General features: G+C 37.7%; 1 protein-coding gene across 2 annotated transcripts in view; it reads right to left on the bottom strand.

Annotated features, from left to right (window-relative positions):
- Nucleotides 1–633: 633 nt before the first annotated feature.
- CFAP210 (cilia and flagella associated protein 210) overlaps nucleotides 634–21,967 on the bottom strand; it is a 97,736-nt gene continuing 76,402 nt past the window's right edge. For both annotated transcript variants that reach the window (XM_081242621.1, XM_081242620.1), the window contains 5 exons: nucleotides 14,299–14,455; nucleotides 10,546–10,685; nucleotides 8,354–8,546; nucleotides 7,456–7,620; nucleotides 634–1,132 (listed from right to left, as the gene is read on the bottom strand). In XM_081242621.1, the coding sequence (XP_081098747.1) occupies nucleotides 788–1,132; nucleotides 7,456–7,620; nucleotides 8,354–8,546; nucleotides 10,546–10,685; nucleotides 14,299–14,455 (1,000 nt within the window). In that variant the 3' untranslated portion in view covers nucleotides 634–787. The remainder of the gene's footprint in view (nucleotides 1,133–7,455; nucleotides 7,621–8,353; nucleotides 8,547–10,545; nucleotides 10,686–14,298; nucleotides 14,456–21,967) is intronic.

Raw genomic sequence — 21,967 nt, 5'->3', positions numbered from 1 at the left:
TTGAGTTTGTAAAACAGATTGTCTAGTTTTTGGTTTCTTGTTTATTTTTGGTTTTATTTAAATTAGTCATATTTAGGGAAAATGAACCTAGTTAACTTGAGAGTCACTGAAAATATATATGCTTAAGTAAAAACGTTCTCACCATTCAGTAGTTTTTATGTGTTAGCAGGTGAATATTATTAAACTCTCAAATTCTGGAGTGTTTTTAAATGTTTTATTAAGCCAGGAGAATATGTAAAATGTGAGTGCTTCATATGGACTGTGCAAATTTGTTATTAAAATACTTTTAGTTTCAATGTGCTTTTTCTATTTTCATTGCTTTCTAGGTTTCTTTCCTAAACATATTTCCTAACCTAGTACTACGTTTCTTTTTTAAGCGCGGATTCATAATTTTTACACCTCCCCCACCCCACCAAGTCCTCTCAGTACCCAAAATGTCCTAGTTCCAATTTACATCTTTGCCACAAATTTTAGCTATGGTTTCTTTTATCATGTTAGCAGATCAGAGCAGTTGTGTACTAATAGATGCAGGTTGTATAATATTATGAATATACTTAATGCCACTGAATATTCTTAAATGGCTAAAATTATACATTCGGTTGTGTATGTGTTTTATCAAAATAAAAAATGGAATCTGACTTAATCTTGAATGGGGAAGAATCAGATCAGACATAATTGTACTTAGATGAAAAGCAGCTTTATTAACAAATTATAAGCATATAATTCACTTGAATTTGTAGCTCATAATATTAGCTATGACTCAGTCTTCTTAAAAATAAACTTTTTTCTACCATGTAAAACCTAGCCTTCCCTTAGACTTTTGAAAATTATTATATTTTGATCCCTGAGAGGTATAAAAAGGGAGCTGGACTCCAGTGATATCATTTGCCTGATAGCTGGGTCTTAATACACCTCTGTCCACAAAAACTGGTCCACGACCACCTCCAGGTCCTTCCTGTACAGCTTTTACAAGAGGATAAATATATTTGTTTGTTGATTCAGACTCAGATTCAATTACTTTTCTGGCATAATCCTGAAATTCCTTCTGCTTTCCAGCCACAAGAGCTTCAGTAAGTCTGCAGTACTCTAATTCTGCTTGTTTTGCTTGCAGTGCATTAAATTTATTTTTGGCCTATTTGGGAAGGAAAGAAAAAATATACTTTGTATTAGTAAAAAAAAAAAAATCAATTTTCTAAATATATATAGCATTTGAAGTTGTAGATAGAGCTTTCTAATATTTGACAAGCTTTCTAATATTTGATATTTGACAAGTCCTGACTTAACAACTATATAATTTATTTCATAAATTCTCCCATGCTTCTCACAATAGTATCATGTTCAAAGTAGTGGCTCCGTATTATGTGATGGTACATCTTCAAACAATGCAGCATGAAATTAAGATTAAAAATCAAATAACCAAGTTTAAAATCCTGTTTCTACCATTTAGAAGATGTGTACTTTGACAAGTGTAGAAGACATATCACTTGCTGTCCCTATCCATCCACTATTCTGAAGGAATGCACCCAAACCCAGTGTCCCAAATCAGCCAGATATACCATGTGACTCAGCCACATAAGATTAAGTCAGCAATGAATACCTGAATTAAGTGGTTAAACCAGTTACATTCTCTTTCCTCAGAATTTGAAGTTGGAACAAGTGACATTTATCAATGTTGGAGCTAGGTAGAATAAGCAATCTACCTACCAAAAGCCAGTTTACTAACATTTCATCATTGTTTTAACTTTATAATTTACAAAACCATTGTTCTTTTAACTGCTTATATTATATGAGGTGACTAATGGGTTTTTAAAGATTTCTATAAAGTTTTGTTTGACACCTTTTTATTGTGTCTTAGAAGCATTTTAAGAAATGCTGAGTTTATCAAAAATTAAGATTTTGTCTACTTATGAATATAGTATTCATGAAAATATATTTCAAACTCAGTAACCAACACTTCAGCATAAAACAGTAGCTTAAACCTGATAGATCTACCAGGAATTGAAATTTGTGAGGAAATAAAACAACCATATGAATACAAAATACCAAATTTTTGTTACTGAGTGCTACGTTTCAAAACAGGCTTTCATGCTATTTGTTGAATAGGGGATAGGATACCGGAAGTTTAAAAAAATAGAAAATGACATTCAATAACATTAGGAAAAAATCAGAAAAGACTAAGAACTATCTCATCAATGATAAAATGCTGTAATTTGGGATCTTAACAAGGAGCAGTTGGGATATACTGTATTGGTTTGGTAGCAGTTTTGTAGAAAGATATTGAGGGAACGGAGAAATATTTGAAGTACAGAAAAGAGAATGGAAGGAAAGGTAACTATAATGGAATACATGACTGGTACCTTAAACTTTATATGCATTAAGCATAAATACGGATTTGTAAAGAAAATACTGATTTAAAATCCTAAAAATTATAACACATGGGGGTAAAGTAACAAATACCTTTGGAGGATGCTAGAGAGAGAGCTAATTATTTTGAAAACTCGAAAATACAGTTAAAGAATCAAATATCCTGTCTTTCCTTTTAAAATTGTACTTCAGAGAAACTGCTGATCATGAAAATTTCTTTGAAAACTTCAGCAAATCAATGAGAAGCAGAAAATACATTTTTCCACCTGATGATTTAAATCTAGGTAACAATCATCAAAGGCTGTTTGTATCACAGAAAGACAACAGTCATTACATGCCTTCTAATGGAAATACACAACACCAGTTATGAGGAGTTTTCACCAAAAAGTTGAACCTGAATCTGACCTAAAGTAGATTTTACATGAAATGTGAGGAACAATACTACCCTGCAGGGATCCAATCAGCAAAATGCAGACTATAATAATTCCAAAAGATAAGAAACCCTGTTCCTTCAACAAATAAATTGCAAGATAAACATAATGGAGACAAGGAGGGAGAACCTAAGATAAAAACAGAGGATGGGGGTGGAGGAGGAGTTATAGGTTAAAAGAAACTTGAAAGACATATCAATCAACCAAATAGAATATATGGGCCCTGTTTCATCCTCAAACAAAAACTCTAAAAAATATTCATGAGACAATCGGGGGGAAATTTAAATGCTGAATGTTAATTGTTTTATATTTTTGAATGTTAATTTTTTTAGGTGTTTTAACAGAATTGTGATTATGTTAATTTCTAAAGAGTCCCTGAGCTTTAGAGATAAGATACTGAAACATACATTGATAAAATGATATGATATCTGGAATTTGCTTCAAAATAATATGGCAGATCCTACTTCTGATAATGGCCACATGAGGAGGTTGGCCAATTATTCTCCACAGAAAACAAGTTTATTATTAAAAATTATTAAAATCAACCATTTCAGAGCACTGGTAAGTGACCATGTACAGGCAACTACTTGAGAAGTGTTTTTTCATGAAAAACTGCTACTAAATCAGAAGGTAAGAACCGCAAGTTTCTGGCATTCTTTGGAGGGCATTGCTATCTCTCCAGCTCAGGAGGTGAAAACTTGCAATTTAACTGGACAATGATGTCAGATTCTATTTGGGTTGAGTGGCAAAGCAGCTAGAAATTGAAGGGGGAGATTCTGGAATGACACAGAGAAGAGTTGAAATGATAAACTCTACAGACATCCCTGACTAATTGATAAAACACATTCACACAGGATACCTCAGGAGCCTGGCAAAAAAAGCCTGGGAGAAATTAGGAATTTAGTGTTCTTTGGACTACCACCCTCAACCTGCCCACAGCTTGCATAGCAGGGGTAGGAGTAAAAAAATTACTGGCTGAAGGTGTCTGAACATAAACTCTACCCATATTATTGGATGACTGTCAACACCAGTACAGTGAGGAACCCTAGGAGTTGAGGCTTTAAAAAATAAAAGTGAGCAAAGACATCAGAGGCTACCTTCTGTGGTGAAAACAGATTTCATAGCTTGCGTCCAGGAAAAGCAGTTGCCTACTAAAAAAGCAACAACTCATAACAAAATGGAATCGACAACATATTCTATAAAATGTCAAGTTTTCAACCAAAAATTACTAGACCTGCAAAGAAATAGAAACGTGTTACATTATTCTCAGGAAACAGAAACTAACTTTGAATGAAACTGTGTATTGACTTTAGCAATTAGATTTCAAAGCAGTTATTATGAATATATCCAGTGAATTAAAGGAAATATGCTCAGAATGAGTGAACTGGGAATCAGAGAAATAGAAACAATATAAAAAATATTAAAAAGAACCAAATGAAAACTGTAGAGTTGAAAGTTCAATAACTGAAAAATTCACTAGATGAGCTCAACATCAGAATCAGTGAATCTGAAGGTAGGTCAATAGAAACTGTCCCATCTGAGGAACAAAGAGAAAAATATTGGCTAAAAGTGATCAGAATTGTCAGAGGTTTCTGGAATAATATCAGATGTCTCTGTGTATGTGCAGATTGGGTCCCTGAAGAAAAAAGGATAAAGAAGCAGGAAAAATATTTGAAGAAATAACAGAAAATTCCCCACGTTTGGTGATATTAACTAGCACATCCAAGAGGCACCACAAATCCCAAATAGAAAAAACTCAAAAAAAATGCATCATAGTCAATCTGCAGGAAGCCAAAAATGAAGAAAAAACTTCATTTTCAAGAGAAAAATGACACATCACATATAGGGGACAAACAATGATTGACAGCAGATTTCTAGTCATAAACAGTGAAGGCCAGAAGACACTGGAACAAACATTCTAAAGGCTGAGAATAATGATATCCAATAATTTCATATCCAATGAAAAGGCAAGATAAAGACATCTCCAGAAAAACATTAACTGAAAGAATTTATTGCTAGCCCACCTGTGCTATAAAATGTGCTAAAGGAAGTCTTCAGACTGAATAAGCATATGAAAAGAGGCTCAACATCACTAATCATGAGGGAAATGCAAATGAAAACCACAATGAGATACCATTTCAAATCCATTATGATAAGCAATAACAAACACAGAAAATGTTGAGAATTTGGAGAAACTGGAACCCTTGAACATTGCTGCTCAGAGTGTTAAATGGTACAGTTGCTGTAGAAAACATTATGGTGGTTCTGAAGAAAATTAAACATATAATTACCATATGATCCAGCAATTCCACTTGTGGGTATATGAGCAAAAGAATTGAAAACAGGGACTCAAACAGATATCTTATGCCAATGTGCAGAAGCATTATTTGCAATAGCCAAAAAATGGGAACAACCCAAATATCTATTGATGGATGTATGGATAAACAAAATGTGGTATATATGTACAATGGAATATTATTCAGCATTAATAAGGAATGAAACTCTGACACATGCAGCAACATGAATGAACCTTGAAGACATAAGCTCAGTGAAATAAGACAGGCAAAAAAGGACAAATATTGTATGATTCCACTAATATGTGGTACCTGGAATAAGCAAATTCACAGAGACAAAAAGGAGAACACTGGTTACCAGGAACTGGGAGGAAGGGGAAGAGAGAGTTACTGTTTAATGGGTACAGAGTTTCAGAGTAGGGTGATGAAAAAGTTTTGAAGATGGACAGGTTGACAGTTGCACCTCAGTGTAAATGTGCTTAATGCCCTTGGACTGTATAATTAAAAATAGAATCAGCGGTCCCCAACCTTTTTGTCACCAGGGACCGGTTTCGTGGTAGACAATTTTTCCAAGGACGGGAGGGGGAGGTATGGTTCAGGCAGTAATGTAAGCCATGATTCAGGTGGTAATGCAAGCAATGGGGAGCAATGGGGAGTGGCAAATGAAGCTTTGCTCGCTCGCACACTGCTCACCTCCTGCTATGCAGCCCGGTTCCTAACATGCCACAGACCGCTACCAGTCTGCGGCCCAGGAATTGGGGACCCCTGGTTAGAATGATAAATTTTATGTTATGTATATTTCACATTAAACAAATAAATTAAGGTCTTCCCTGGTGGCACAGTGGTTGAGAGGTCCGCCTGCCGATGCAGGGGACATGGGTTCGTGCCCCAGTCCGGGAAAATCCCACATGCCGCGGAGCAGCTGGGCCCATGAGCTATGGCCGCTGAGCCTGTGCGTCCGGAGCCTGTGCTCTGCAATGGGAGAGGCCACAACAGCGAGAGGCCCACGTACCACAAAAAAAAAAAAAAAGTTAAAACTCAACAATTAGAAAGAAACCCAGGGCTTCCCTGGTGGTGCAGTGGTTAAGAATCTGCCTGCCAATGCAGGGGACACGGGTTCAATCCCTGGTCCGGGAAGATCCCACATGCCATGGAGCAACTAAGCCCATGCGCCACAACTACTGAGCCTGCGCTCTAGAGCCCACAAGCCACAACTACTGAGCCTGCATGCCACAACTACTGAAGCCCACATGCCACAACTACTGAAGCCCACGCACCTAGAGCCCATGCTCTGCAACAAGAGAAGCCACCACAATGAGAAGCCCATGCACTGCAACGAAGAGTAGCCCCCGCTTGCCACAACTAGAGAAAGCCCGCGTGCAGCAATGAAGACCCAACGCAGCCAAAAATAAAACAAAATAAATTAAAAAAGAGAAAAGAAAGCAACCCAACTAAAAAATTGGCAAAAGATTTAAACTTCACAAGGCACACAAATGACTAAAAAGTACATGAAAAGATGTTCAATATCTTTAGTCATTAGGGAAATGCAAAATAACAGCATGAGATAACACTATACTAGAATAGTTAAAAATTAAAGGATGGCAATAACAAGTGTTAGCAAGGATGTAGGGCAACTTGTCCTTACACTCATTGCTGGTAGGAACAGAAAATGGTACAGCTATTCTGGAAAAACAGTTTTTAGACACAAATGATTGGATGCCAGGTCCTCCACACATGTTCTAAAATCTCTGGGACCCCCACTCACCTCAAATATGAAAGTGATCCCAATCAACATATTCTCTGGGTAGTGGTTTTAAAGAGGGGGAAAGAGTAAAGGAAGCATCATGGCCTGCCATTTGCATTTGTATTTTCTTTCATATTTATCAAAACACAGTAGAAACTAAAGAAGGATAAATAGTTGTGCAAAAGACATAAACCTAGTGTGAGAACTTCAATACCCATAAAAACAAAAACTAACTCTTCACATTTTTTTTTTTTTTTTTTTTTTTTTTTTTTTTGCGGTATGGGGGCCTCTCACTGTTGTGGCCTCTCCCGTTGCGGAGCACAGGCTCCGGACGCGCAGGCTCAGCGGCCATGGCTCCACGGGCCCAGCCGCTCCGTGGCATGTGGGATCTTCCCGGACGGGGGCACGAACCTGTGTCGCCTGCATTGGCAGGCGGACTCTCAACCACTGCACCACCAGGGAAGCCCCCTCTTCACATTTTTAATACATTTTATTTTCATAACCATAATGACCATCTGATCTTACTTGATAAAGGAAACTGCTTTGGGAAACAGAAAACTATCATGAACTCTATATTACATATTTATTGCTAAAAGAAGTATAAACATTTAGGAATAATTACCATTTGCTGAATATGGGCATCTTGAACTTCTCGGCGTTCTTTATCAGCTTTCCGTTTTTTCTCCTTTTCACACTCCCAGAAAATCTGGTCCGCTTTCAGGATAGCTAGCAATTGTTCTTTAGCCTCTATTTTTCTTTGTCTTTCTTCTTCCTCTTTATTTTTTATCTAGATGATAAAAGGCAAAGGAAAAAATTAAAACCATTTTTAGCAACCAACAGCCTTCAATAAGGCACAAAAGTTAGAAAGCTCTTAGCAGAAAGTCAGCCAGGAGAAATGCAAGGGCAGAAAATTGGACACACATGGACTGATGCCCACGTGGCCAGTTTACTTTGATTTTGTTCTATTTCCTTAATATCAAGAAACAATAAAAACGTAAGTAGAATGATACTGGTTTTAAAAAAAATACAGGTACAGAAAAGACCATCTCAGGGTAGGGAAATATTTGTAAGGTAAAAAACTAATTGCTACAATGTTTATAAAGTATCCAATTTATATCTCATGACAGTCAGTCATGTAGGAGATAAATTCTGAAGGATTAAGATATACAGAAATTCAATGGGGTAATTTTTACTTGATTTGTCTTAAAAACATTCAAACGAAAGGTATATTAAATGAATAACTTTTTGCACGTCAGATGGTTCTGAAACAGAAGAGATTATTATTACTTTGCATCTATAAAGATCTTATTTGTAATTGTCTACCATGTCATCTTCTGTTAGAAAGTAAACATGGTCTGATTTCAAGACTATAGGAAGATAATTTATACATTGTTTTTCAAATCTGCTAGTTTTTGTCAGGGAGGCAGAGGGAGTATATTAGGAGGGAGTAAGGAGAAACTACAGTGTAAAGGGCTCAAATTTGTTTTTTGATTTTTATTTCTCATCATTAAATTGCTTACCACAAGAGCTCTATGTTCTGCAATTGCTTTTAATTCTGCTTTGTTTTTTTCATACTTTTCTCTTTCTCTTTTTTCCCATTCAGCCTCAGCTTCTGCAATATCTCTAGCAATAATCAAATCTTCATTGTTAAATTTCTCTTTCATTAGTTTACTCAGGAAGTTATTTATTCTTTCTCTCCGTTCCTCCATTAGCCTATAACAAAATAACCATCACTTGTCAAGTCTTCATGAATGGATTTTTTATGGAGCCAATATACTTTACTTAGAGAGTCAGATATTTTATAGTCTTTTACAAGACTGAAAGGGAGCCCCATTGCTCCTTTCATATATTAAGTGGAAATTATTTTTAATACTTTATTTTATACTTTATTTTTAGAATAAAGTCTATTCTAAAAATCCAAAGGGAAAAATGCATATAGTATGATCTTGTGTATGTGTGTGTATAGGAAATAAAGTGTAAAATTCTCCACATGAAAAATATTTTTAAATACTTTATTAGACTATCCTACTTGCTCTAATATTGAACACATAGATTATAAAAATAAGTCAAAGGCGTTTCTTTAAATGTAACCTCAAAAACAGAAAAAGCTATCAAAATCCTGAATAAATTCATCCTTACTATGCCCTGTCTGGAATTTATTCATAGCACTTTATTGACTTCATCTGTTTATATGAAGATAAATAACTCTCCTTTTACACTGTGAGATTTCCGAGGTCAGAGACAGGGTAAGTCCTCTCTCTAGTTCAGGGCCAAGCATGGTGCCTGGCACATCATCGACAATAACTACATATTTGTTAAAGGAATGGGGGCATTTTCATTAAGGAAATTGGGCAAAATATACTTTTAAATTTAGTTGTGACATATTCACTGATTATTGAGTGAATTTGCAAAGCGACATGGGAGAAACAATGAGAAAGGACACAGCACATGCCCCAGGGGAATGACAATCTAAAGTGGAGAAAAGACAATTATGTAAATAACTATGCAGGCAAAAGTGATAAATGCCATGAGAAAGCTAGAAAATGATGTGGGCATGACATTTCATCTAGGCTTTCAAAAACAATATTTTAAACACTTTGATTACCTACTATGTGCCAGGGACTATTCTAGGTACTGGGACATAACAGTAAACAAAAACATTAAAAATCTCTACTTTCATGGAGCTTTCACAATAGTTGGGGTAGAGAGACAGCAAACAAAATAAATAATTAAAATAGTGCTGTATCATGCAACAAAGAAAAAGAAAGCAGTTAAAGTGATGAGCAATGTGGGGTATGGGCTTGTAATTTTAAATAACATAGGGATGGCCGGAATGAGAAGGCAATATTTGAGTAATGATCTGAAAGAGTTAAAGGAGGTGAGCATTCCCCAAAGAGGGTACAGGAGAAGTCCAGTGTGAGTGACAAAGAGGGAAAGAAGGAGAGAACAGTAAGAGATGAGGTTTGAGAGAGGAGGCTGGGGTCAGCTGGGAATTAGGATGGATGTAGAGCCTTATGGGCCATAGTCAAGACTCTAAGTGATATAAAGCCATCAGAGGGTTTTGCACAAGTGAAAAGCATTGCCTAGACAGAAACACGATGTACTGTAAGTCTCTTACCTCACCTCACCCCAAACTGCTCACTAAGGTAAGAAATGACCTCTAAATCTGATGGGTGCTTCATTTTTAAAATCTCATTTAACCCCTCTAGTGATCTAACACTGATGACTGCTCTCTTCTTACTGAGTCTCCACCCCCGCTCCCTTGCTGTTTCTCTGCTTTTCCTCCATTCTCTGGGAACTATTCCTTGGTCTTCATATTACCTTCATTCTCCATTTGACATTTAACTATGGATTTCCCTAAGGACTATGTCACCTTCATTTCTTACCTACTCCCCCAGGTGAGCTCACCTGTATCCACAGTTCCAATTCCCACTTGTACATCAATGGCTCACGAAGCCATCTCCAGCTCATACCCCTCTCCTAAAGCAGAGATTTTCAGTATTTCCAACCACCTACCACACAGATGTCATCAATATTCCAAGGGAACCCCAATTCACGTGCTCCAAGCTGAAATCACCATGTCACTAAACGCCCTGACATAACTAATGAGACCTTTTCCCTAAAGACTACTCTCATATCACAACTTCTGATTTAGAATAAAATAATTTCAGACAGTACTTTATTAATCACAAAAATTATTTTAGAAGCTGACCTGTGTGTTTCAGCTTCTTTTTCTTTCCCCATTTGTGTAAGACGTTCTTTTGCTTTGACAAATTTTCTAATCTTTTCATCTTCTTCCTCTTGCTGCTGCCGTTCTACAGCTTTGATGGTATTTTTGTCATTCAGATGTTCCTTGGAGGAAAAAATTGTGTATTATCCTATCACAAAGAAAAGTATCTTTCAACATAGAGATATCTAATACGATATCAAATGTCAAATGGTCACAGCTTCTAATACACTTATTTCTCTCTTGGAAGTTTATCCCAAGGAGATAATCAGAGGTGAACATTACGTTTTATGTACCTACCATGCACTTCACCTCAAAGTTATTTATAATAGTGAAAATTGGAAACAACCTCTAAATAGTCAATAATGGAGAAACGGTTAAATAAATTACACTCTCAAAGACATGGGAAGATACAAATAACATAATCAGTAAGTAGGAGAAAAAAGCAGAATATAAAACACTACCATGGAGTATTTTAGTTTTGCAAATATATATAAATACAAGTTTATAATGAATGTATAACTGGAAGAAATGTATCAAATGTTAACAGTAGTTATCTCTAGGGTATGAGATTATAGGTGACTTTCACATCTTAATTTTCTGTATTTCTTTTCAAATATCTCATTTCTTTACAAATATGAATTTAAAATAATTCTATAATCAGATAAAATACAGTAAATATGTATACATTCATTTAATGTTTGAATAGTTAATATGTCATATGCTACACAAATTTACAATATTTTAAAAACACACAGTGTAAAGCGGCCTTCCTACCACATCCCCCATCTGCCTATTCCTAATTCCACCCACCAGACTCAATTACCGTGAAACTACTTTCTTGTCCAGGCTCTCTTTTTGTGCATATACAAAAAATTATACAGATGTATATTCTAATTTAAAAATGTTTAATAGGTCAGTTTTTTAACAAAGAATAAAAATCTGTTCATATCAGCATATTTTTATAAATTAGAGCATCACTTCAGAAGTCCAATATAAATCAGAGGGGTTCTAAAGTTCTACAACCTGACCTGCATTAGCCATCATAAAAATAGGTGTCTTTGAACACAACAGCCTGGATACATAGATGTATCAGTGCTTTCTGTTACTGCAAGTAGAAATCAATTCAAGGTAAAAGTTATTAGGTATAATATTTAATATTCCACTACATTTATAACTCAGGGTCTACTATGTACCTACTACTCTTAAGTACTCTTTTATTTTATGGGGTATTACTTTTCAAAGCTGTAATCTGGTTACAAGATATATTAGTTGACATGAAAAGGTAATGAAAATATCAAACTCTTAAAAGTGATGGTTTTGAATTATTATTATTATTATTATTTTTTTGGTACACGGGCCTCTCACTGTTGTGGCCTCTCCCGTTGCAGAGCACAGGCTCTGGACGCACAGGCTCAGTGGCCATGGCTCACGGGCCCAGCCGCTCTGCGGCATGTGGGATCCTCCCGGACAGGGGCACGAACCCGTGTCCCCTGCATCGGCAGATGGACTCTCAACCACTGCGCCACCAGGGAAGCCCAAAAAACTTTATTTTACTGTTTTTTTCTAAGGTTATTGTAAATGTTCATACAGATATTTTATAATAAGAAAAGCCCAGAGTTAACACAAAGTTAATCTTGATTTTTAAAAATTGAAAGCCTCAGCTCAAGGGCATATGGCTAGTAAGTAGCAGAGTTAGCATACAAAACAAGGTCTGTCCTATTCCAAAGTGACTTGGAAAGATAAAAAATATTATATCCATGAACCAAGAATAAGATTTTCTGCAAAAGGAATAATAATATTACAAGTAAAACTCTTAAAAATTAAAATTTTGATAGCTAAAATTAAAAATTCAATAGAAGATTTAGAAGACAAAGTTGAGAATAACTCTCAAAGTCAAACAAAACCCAAAAATGACAGGAACAATTAATTGCCTACCCAAGAGTCTTTCTTCTCTTCTGCATTAGTAGCAGGATCCAGATTTTGTTCAGAGTGGCAATATGCTCACCTAGAAGACTATATTTCCAAGCTTTCTTTTCAGCTAGGTGTCACTAAATTATAACCAATGAGATTTAATGGAAATTGTTAAGTGGGAATTCTGAAAAAGTTCCTTAAAAGGAGGACAGATAGTTAGGAAATCCTTTTTTGTCCTTCATTCTTTCTCCTTCTTGCTGCCTGGAATGTGGCCAGGAGCTCCAGCAGCTATTCAAGGCCATGAGGCAATCCTGAGGACAGAAGCCACCTATGTTCCAAGAATAGCAAAGCAAAAAAAGAAAAGCTGTCTCATTCCCCCTTGATTCTGGAGGTACCATATCAGCCTTGGCATGACCACCTCTGCACTTCAGATAAAGGTACTGTTGCAATTTATTTTGTAATTTTTTACATTCTTTATTTTGGGTTTTCTGTTATACACTTTTGAGTCTTACCCTAACTAATAATATGAGAAAATATTTTTTTTAAATTAGAGCATCACTTCAGAAAGTCCAATATAAATCAGAGGGGTTCTAGAATGGAAGAAACAAAATAGAAAGGGACAAAATTATACAAGAAATAAAACAAGAAAACTTGATGCATTTATGGGTTGAAGCATCAACTGAGTGCTCAGCAAAATGAAAAACACCTAAACAAGGTATGCCCCTGTTAAATCTTAGAGCTGCAGAGATAAAGACCCTCAGAGCTTTCAGAGAAAGAGAGACAAGGGAAGTAAAAACAAAACACACCAGATCACATACATAGAATGAAGACCATAAATGGCATAATACTTTTCCATAGCAATACTGAAAGCTAGAATATTATGAAAACATAAATACAAACCTCTGAATTCTGAACCCAGAATTCTACATCCAAACTATAAAGCAAGCATTATTATTTTTTATAAATTTATTTAGTTATTTTTGGCTGCATTGGGTCTTTGTTGCTGCACGCAGGCTTTCCTCTAGTTGCAGCGAGCAGGGGCTACCCTTTGTTGTGGCGCATGGGCTTCTCATTGCAGTGGCTTCTCTTGTTGCAGAGCACAGGCTCTAGGTGTGTGGGCTTCAGTAGTTGTGGCACACGTACTCAGTAGTTGGGGCTCGTGGGCTCTAGAGCGCAGGCTCAGCAGTTGTGGCACACGGGCTTAGTTGCTCCGCGGCATGTGGGATCTTCCCAGACCAGGGCTCAAACCCGTGTCCCTGCATTGGCAGGCGGATTCTTAACCACTGTGCCACCAGGGAAGTCCCTAAAATACATAGATTATTTAGAATATAATTTTCCAAGAAGCAGAAGGAGTGAAGCAATGACTGCTACTCTTCTTTTAAGCATTTTGTTGATGTTTGATGTTTTAAATCTGTGTATATGTTACTTAAGAATAAAAAATAACTTTAAAGAAATGAATATAAAAAATTACAAAATAAATTGCAACTACCATAAAATAATTATTACCATTTGTTCAGCATATATTAATAGTGCAGGAGATACCAAACACGTATCACCCCATTCATTGCTCATAACAACTCTCATTTTTAGGATAACAAAATTCATTTTTAAAAAGTCTCATTCTCTTAATTCTTGTTCATGAATGAGAGCACATCCAAATGAAATAACAGCAAATATAGCTCCCCCCAAAGTACACTTAAAAACCCAACTTAATAGCAAACTTGTTTTCTATACCACTATTATTTATAAAAAAAATATTAAAAATTTGGCATCGGACTTTGTAATTTTTTGAAGAGATACATTTTTGAAGTATTTTCAACTTACAAAAAATAGTCTCCTGCTTTCATTGATCGCTTCTTTTTTCTTTCCTCTCTCTTTTTTCATTTCTATTTCATATAATGAATTCTGTCGCTTTATTTCCTCAGCATCCTTTTCTTCCTCTTTTCTCCTTCTCTCTTCTTCCTCTTCATGTTCCTTTATTCTGAAGAAAAAAAACATAATTATAACTGAGAGTGACGCAGAAAAATAGAATATATTTTAAAGAAATGAATTAAGAGTCTTACCTGGGATGATTTGAAGCTGTAAAGGAGAAGTTGTGGATTTCTTTGGGGACAACAGATAGGTAAAGAGCAGCGATTAAAACCAAATCCAGGGCTTCCTTGGTGGCGCAGTGGTAGAGAGTCCACCTGCCAATGCAGGGGATGAGGGTTTGTGCCCCGGTCTGGGAGGATCCCACGTGCCACGGAGCGGCTGGGCCTGTGAGCCATGGCCTCTGGGCCTGCGCGTCCAGAGCCTGTGCTCCGCAATGGGAGGGGCCACAGCAGTGATAGGCCCGCGTACCGCAAAAAAAAAAAAAAAAAAAAAAAAAACAAATCCAGGGACTTCCCTGGTGGTCCAGTGGGTAAGAGTCTGCGCTCCCAGTGCAGGAGGCCTGGGTTCTGGGAACTAGAGCCCACATGCATGCCACAAATAAGAGGTCCGCATGCCGCAACTAAAGATCCTGCGTGCCACAACTAAGACCTGGCACAGCCTAAATAAATAAATAAATAAATAAATTTTTTTTTTAAAAAAAGGACATAGGAACCAATTGCAATGTATGAACCTTACTTGGAATCTGATTCAAACAAATAAACTGTAGAAAAAAATTTTTTTAAATACAAAAACAAATACAATCTTGGTTAACCCAGGATTGCCAATATCTTCCTTTCTTCAAAATTTGTTTCATTCCTCAACAAAATTAAGTCCTACAGTAGATTCAAATGTTCCTTTCCTTTAGAAAGAACCAGTTAACTGAATGACAGACACTATGCTGAAATGGTGACATTATTTTACAGAAAAGTCCCTAATCCCTACTGCTTTTCAATTTCAGCACTAGAAGATGCTATCTAAGCTATGGATCTAGCCTCTCAGGAGATGGGGTTTAATGGAAGAAGGGCAACAACTTCCTTACCCAGCTGGCCACTTCGGTTGTTATCCTTTCTCTAGCCAACATTGACTAACTACTGATGCCTTCTGAGTGGTTAGCCATTAAATGCTGGTTGTCTCACAGGGCTTATGCGTGAGTTCTTCAGAGATCCCTGAACAGTGTCCTCACTGCAGAGCTCTGATTTGCATTTAGCTCCAGCTCTACCTCTACAACCCACACCCCCCCACCCCACCACCATCACAACCAGGAGCATCCACCATCAGTAGTTTATTGCGGACTCTCCGCAACCACATCTGGCAGTCAATCCTCAGCATACTGGCAAAACAGCTCAAGCCCCCTGGTATCTTTGTCTATGTGCCCACGCATCCTGTTCAGCCACTCAACACGTGTGCAGGCTGCTCCACTGGTGCTCTCTATCAGTTGTCTCCAGTTCTTTTTCTTCCTGAACAGGTGGGTACAGAGTGGGTAAACAACCCACTTAAATAGACAAAAAGACTGAGGAGTAAACCTTTCTTTCATATGCACCCAATCATAACATTTTTTTCTTGGTTTCAGGGAGGGGGAAAATTCCCTTCCCTGTGCCACGGGGGACTTTACAGTTAAGTGAGCCAGTAAGTTCACTTTGGTATTATTAAGCCAGTTCAGAACAGGTGAGTAAGCAGCCACTTAGAGTCACAGTCACTCTCTTTAGGAAGAGCTAAGAAAAAGTCACTGTTGGCCACAGCTAAATCAACTTTATGATTGCCCTAAAAATACTAGGTTTTCAAATTTTGATTTATTTGTTTAGTTTGTTAGAACTATTTAATAGTATACCAATCTCTTAGAAGCAAATTCACGTCAATAATCAAGATTTAAAGGACATTATAAAAAGAGATGTATCTAATTTTGAGAAAGTTTTTGAAGTTTTAAAAATTGCTACTTTAAAGGAAAACAAGATATAAAACATTTGCAATTTTAACATTCCTTAGCAAATCTGGAAATCACTAACATTATACCTATACATGTATTGGACAATTCATTGTTTTAGCCAAAAGAAATTTACCTATTCTGAGAGTGAATAAGAAAAAAATGTCTCTAGTGTCAGTGAAGAGATAATATTGACAAGGATTTATATAACTATTAAATAAAGACTGTCAATAAAGACTTTTACCTTAGTTTGGGTAGACTACTCAACTATCTGCCATAGCTTTAGCTTAATGCAAAATCAACATTTTGAAGGAAATCCGAGATCCTCTAGTTCAGGGAAGAAATACATAACATTTATATCTTTACTTCCAACACCCATGACCATAGCAGACATCAATAATCAATGCAAAACAAAAATCAATGCAAAAATCTTGGTCCTGCTCAGCCCAATGAACTGGCAGCCTCTGCCAAACCATCAGAGCAGAATTTGTCATGAAACCTCTTTGCTACCCCTAATTTACATTCTGAAGCCCCCAAATCTGTACTGATCTAGCCCAGATCTGACTTGACTTTATATAGATGTTACATAGAACTCCTATAAAAGTGGAAGGGACCCCTACCCAAAATGTAGTTCAGATGACCCTCCACACACCAAGAGAATTTGAGGGGAAATATTATCACATAAGGGACACCCAACAGAGCTGTGTAGGCATAAGTAGGTCTGGATTGACTTGGGCAAAGCAGAGGAAGTGAGTTTGGGTCTTTATTGTGACTAAGGGGTGAAACTGGGGAAAAGCTCCTGTGCACAGGAGATTTAAATTTCCTACTGGCAACGAAGGAAGAGGCAAGCCCAGGGGTCCTCTTATTAGCCTGTCCAGATGTGAGGCCAAAGGGGAAGGAAGGGTGGGGCCTAACAAGAAGTCAGCAGCTCAACATCAAAAATGAGGTCTCTGGGGCTTCCCTGGTGGTGCAGTGGTTGAGAGCCTGCCTGCCGATGCAGGGGACACGGGTTCGTGCTCCGGTCAGGGAAGATCCCACATGCCGCGGAACGACTGGGCCCGTGAGCCATGGCCGCTGAGCCTGCGCGTCCAGAGCCTGTGCTCCGCAACGAGAGAGGCCACAACAGTGAGAGGCCCGCGTACCGCAAAAAAAAAAAAAAAAAAAAAAAAATGAGGTCTCTGGGGCTTCCCTGGTGGCAAAGTGTTTGGGAATCTGCCTGCCAACGCAGGGGACAGGAGTTCGAGCCCTGATCTGGGAAGATCCCACATGCCGCGGAGCAACTAAGCCCGTGCGCCACAACTACTGAGCCTGCGTTCTAGAGCCTGTGAGCCACAACTACTGAGCCTGCACGCCTAGAGCCCGTGCTCCACAGCAAGAGAAGCCACTGCAATGAGAAGCCCGCGCACCGCAACAAAGAGTAGCCCCCGCTCACCGCAACTAGAGAAAGCCAGTGAGCAGCAACGAAGACCCAATGCAGCCAAAAATATAAATAAAAAATAAATTTATTTATTTTAAAAAAATGAGGTCTCTATTACAATAGACATGCTTGATTCTTGAAGAGACAACCCAAGAGGCATCCCCATCTGACTATTTTATTATATAGGTACATTCACTATGTCTAAAAGAAAATTCATCCTCCTCCTCTTCTAAACAGATCCTTTTGGTCTCTTGTCCTTATTGTGGTGAACAGTACCAACTTCTTTTCTGTTCCCTGTTCTAGAGACTTAAGAATCACACTTAACTCTTCTGTAATCTTGAGACCTCTCATTCATTTATTTAACAACTATTTATTGAATTTCTACTACAATCATGAAACAGACAAACGTGGTTCCTGACCTCAAGAAGCTTACATTCCAGTGGGAAGACAGGCAAAAACAAGCAAACAAAAGCAAGTAAATAGAAAAATAATGTAATTACAAATCCAGGTAAGTCTTGTAAAGAAAATAACAGAACAAGGGACTTCCCTGGTGGTCCAGTGGTAAAGAATCATCCTCCTTCCAATACAGGGGATGCGGGTTCGATCCCTGGTAGGGGAACTAAGGTCCCACACGCCACGGGGCAACTAAGCCCACGTGCCACAACTACTGAGCTCACACGCCTCAACAAGAGAGCCTGCATGGCACAAACTACAAAGCCCACCTGCTCTGGAACCCATGCGCCACAACTAGAGAGAGAAAACCTGCACGCCTTAACTAGGGAGAAACCCGCGTGCTGCAACAAAGAGCCCATGCGCCACAACAAAAGATCCCGTGAGCCACAACTAAGACCTGATGCAGCCAAAAAAATAAAGAAAATAAATAAATTTTAAATATATATATATACATAAAAGAAAATAACAGGACAAGAAAAAGAATAACAATTGAGTTATTTATTTTACGTAGCAGAGAGAGCTGTTTGGACAGAGCTGTTCCCTAAGACAAAGAAGACCTCTTTGAGCTGGTGAGAAGCCCACAGATGAAGAACGGGAAGGTAAAATTCCAGACAGAAGAAAAAGCATGTGAAAAGGCCATGTGGCGAGCAATGATCTGACAGGAGCCTGAGGCCTGGAAGATCAGGGTAATGGAGGTATAATAACTAAGGAGAAAGAGTGGTGGGAAAGGAGTTTGAGAAGTAGATGAGGCCCTTTGACACAAGGCCTTGCCAGAGATAGTCGAGTTTCCATTTTATCTTAAATGAATGGAAAGTCACTGAAATGTTTTAGGTAGGAGAATCATAAGATCAATTTTCATTTTAATAAAATCTCTCTGGATGATGAAAAGAGAAGGGATTAGGAAGAGAGAATAGGAGGCCAGTTAAGAGGTTGAGGCAATAATCCATGGGATATGAGGGTGGCTTGGACTAAGATGACAGCAATAAATTCAAGATTTGTTTTGGAGAAAAAAATCAACATGAATTGCTGATAGATTTGACTTGGGAAATAAAGGAAAATAAAGATGGATTCCTAGGTTTCTGGTTTGAACAACTGACTGGTAAGGATACCACTAGGAAGTCCACTGTGGGTGTGGAGAATCAATAATTCCGTGTTAGATATTTTAAGTCTGAGGTATGTAAGAGATATCCAAATGGAGATGTCTTAAAGGTGGTGAGATATGTGAAACTGGGACTTAAGGGAGAGTCTGGACTAGAGTGACAAATTTGGAAGTTACAAGATTTAGGATGGCTTTTAATCAGTAGGAATAAATAAGATCACTTAAGCCCTCTTCTCTTATCCAGGAGAAAGTGATGCAAGCTGTCCTATGATGATTTTTCCTTTTCTTGGGAAGCTGATGAGATTAACAGTAACTGAGTTGTTCTTAAGCAAGGTCTATGGGCCTCTTCCTAGAGAAGGGCTTACCTATCAATAGAAGGAAATAGAATTATTCCTTGTCTATACTCTTAAGTGTCTTTTCAATAATTATGTTTAAGGCTGTTGGTCAAAATCCCTCTTTGGGGGGATTTTGGTGTCACTAGAGTCCCTTATTTGCCCTATCCTCATCATGCCCAGGCAGACTCTTATACTGCTCAAAGACCACCAATCTCCAGGCCTGCAGCCTAGAGATTGTTTAAGAAGCGTGTGAAAAATCTCACTTTCAGGTACAGGGCCTGCAGCTGTACAGGGTGTTTTAGTCATCTATTGCTGAGTAACTATTTACCCCTAAATTTAGTGGCTTAAAACAATAAACATTTATTATCTCATACCATTTCTGAGATTCAGGAAGCTGAGAGTGGCCTAGCTGGGTTGTCCTCAAGAGATTACAGTCAAGATGTTGGAGCTGTAATCATCTGAAGGCTTGACAGAGTCTGGAGAACCAATTTTCACATATCCATTGGTAGGAGGCCTCAGCTCCTTGCCACATGGACCTCTCCACAGAGCTTCTTGAGTATCTTACAATATGGCACTTAGCTTCCTCAGAATAAGCAATCCAAGAGAGATGCCAAGGAGAAAGCCACAATGCCTTTTATATCCTAATCTCAGGATGTCACACACCATTACTTCTACCTCATTTTATTCTTTGGAAATGAGTTACTATGTATGGCCCACACTCAAGAGGGAAAGGAATTAGGCTCTACCCTCTGAAGGGAGGAATATCAAATCTGTGTGGATATATTTTAAATCACCACCAGATGACACCTGGGTAGCACTTGGTAATACAATTAGTAGAGCATTCAAAAGAGTCTTGCCTCTTGGAACCTGCAATTCCCATTTCTTAGGGATTAAAAGAATTAAAGTTTGGTCTCTGCTCAAAGAGGAGAGTCATCCCAAATTTTGGGAGACCTTAAGACACATGGCCTACAAGGCACATCATGATCTGGCCCTTGCCTGTCTCTCCGATCTCATCTTTAACATTGCCCTCTTAGTCCTCTATATTACAGCCATCTTGTAGTTATTCAAATCCACCATATTCTGTCTCACCTGTGGGCCTTCACCCATGTTATTTCCTCCTCTGCTTAAAATAATTTTACATCCCTTACTCTTTGCATGGCTTATTCCTACTCTTCTTCAGAATTAAGTACAGGAGCTGATCTCTTCTGAAAAGCCTTCTCTAGACTGAATCAGTTGTCCATTTTATATTCTTCCATACACTCTGTATATATATTTCCCAAAATATTTACTATCATTGTCTAATTATTTGTTCCATATCTATACCCTCCTCCTCAGACTGTAAACTTCTTAAGGAAAAAGGACTATTGTATTCATCTTTGTATTCTCAGTGACTAGAATAGTGGATGGCAAACATTGTTCAATAAATGTCTGTAACAATGAATGACGATTGAATGAATAAATAAATAGCCTCTCTTGAAATTTTGCTCCGGAATAAACTCTTATTATTCAAGAAAAGGGGAAAAAATCCTCTTCTTATCCTCCATTTTCTACCATATAGTCCTCTGTTTCCACTCAGGTTAATACCAGTGCTATGATTCCAATTTTACTTTTGTCTTAAAGAGGCTTTTTATTGGCTCATCACCATTCCTAATGATATTTTAAAGTAACATGCACTCTGAGTTGTATATAACTGATACATGCATCAACATTCAACAGAATACAACATGGTGATAATTTTGTAATTGAATTTTTTGTTTGTTTGGTTTGGTTTTTTACGTTTTGGCCACACCACGTGGCATTCAGGACCTTAGTTCCCCGACCAGGGGTCAAACCCATGCCCCCTACAGTGGAAGCTCAGGGTCTTAACTGTTGGACCATCAGGGAAGTCCCTGAATGTTTCTTTTTTCTGTTTTTTTTTTAGATTTTAATGGCAGCTTTATTGAGATATAATTTTCACACCATAAAATGCACCCCTTAAAGTGTACAATTCAGTTGTTTTTAGAACATTTATAGATATTTTCAACCATCACCACTATCTAAATTTGAGAATCTTTTCATCATCCCAAAAAGAGACCCTGTATTATTCACCATTGTGCCCTCTTCCAGCTGCTAACAACCACTACTCTACTTTCTATGAATGTTTCTTAATAAATTTAAGATGTAGGACTTCTGGAACCAAACTGGCAAACCAAGCTCACATGTCACATATCCTTCCCCTCCTAATTCCCCACAGTTCAACCAATGGAATGGGGAAAATTCTATACCACTACTAGAAACTAAAGCAAGGTCTTACCCACATACCTGAATTTTCAAGAAATTTTAGGGAAAAATAGGGCAGTTGAGAATGCAATGAGAAT

Source organism: Mesoplodon bidens (genome assembly GCF_964165515.1).
Source record: "Mesoplodon bidens genome assembly, chromosome: 8".
NCBI classification, from domain to species: Eukaryota; Metazoa; Chordata; class Mammalia; order Artiodactyla; family Ziphiidae; genus Mesoplodon; species Mesoplodon bidens.
Note: the sequence above shows the minus strand (reverse complement) of the source record. Positions and strands in the feature narration are given on the sequence as shown.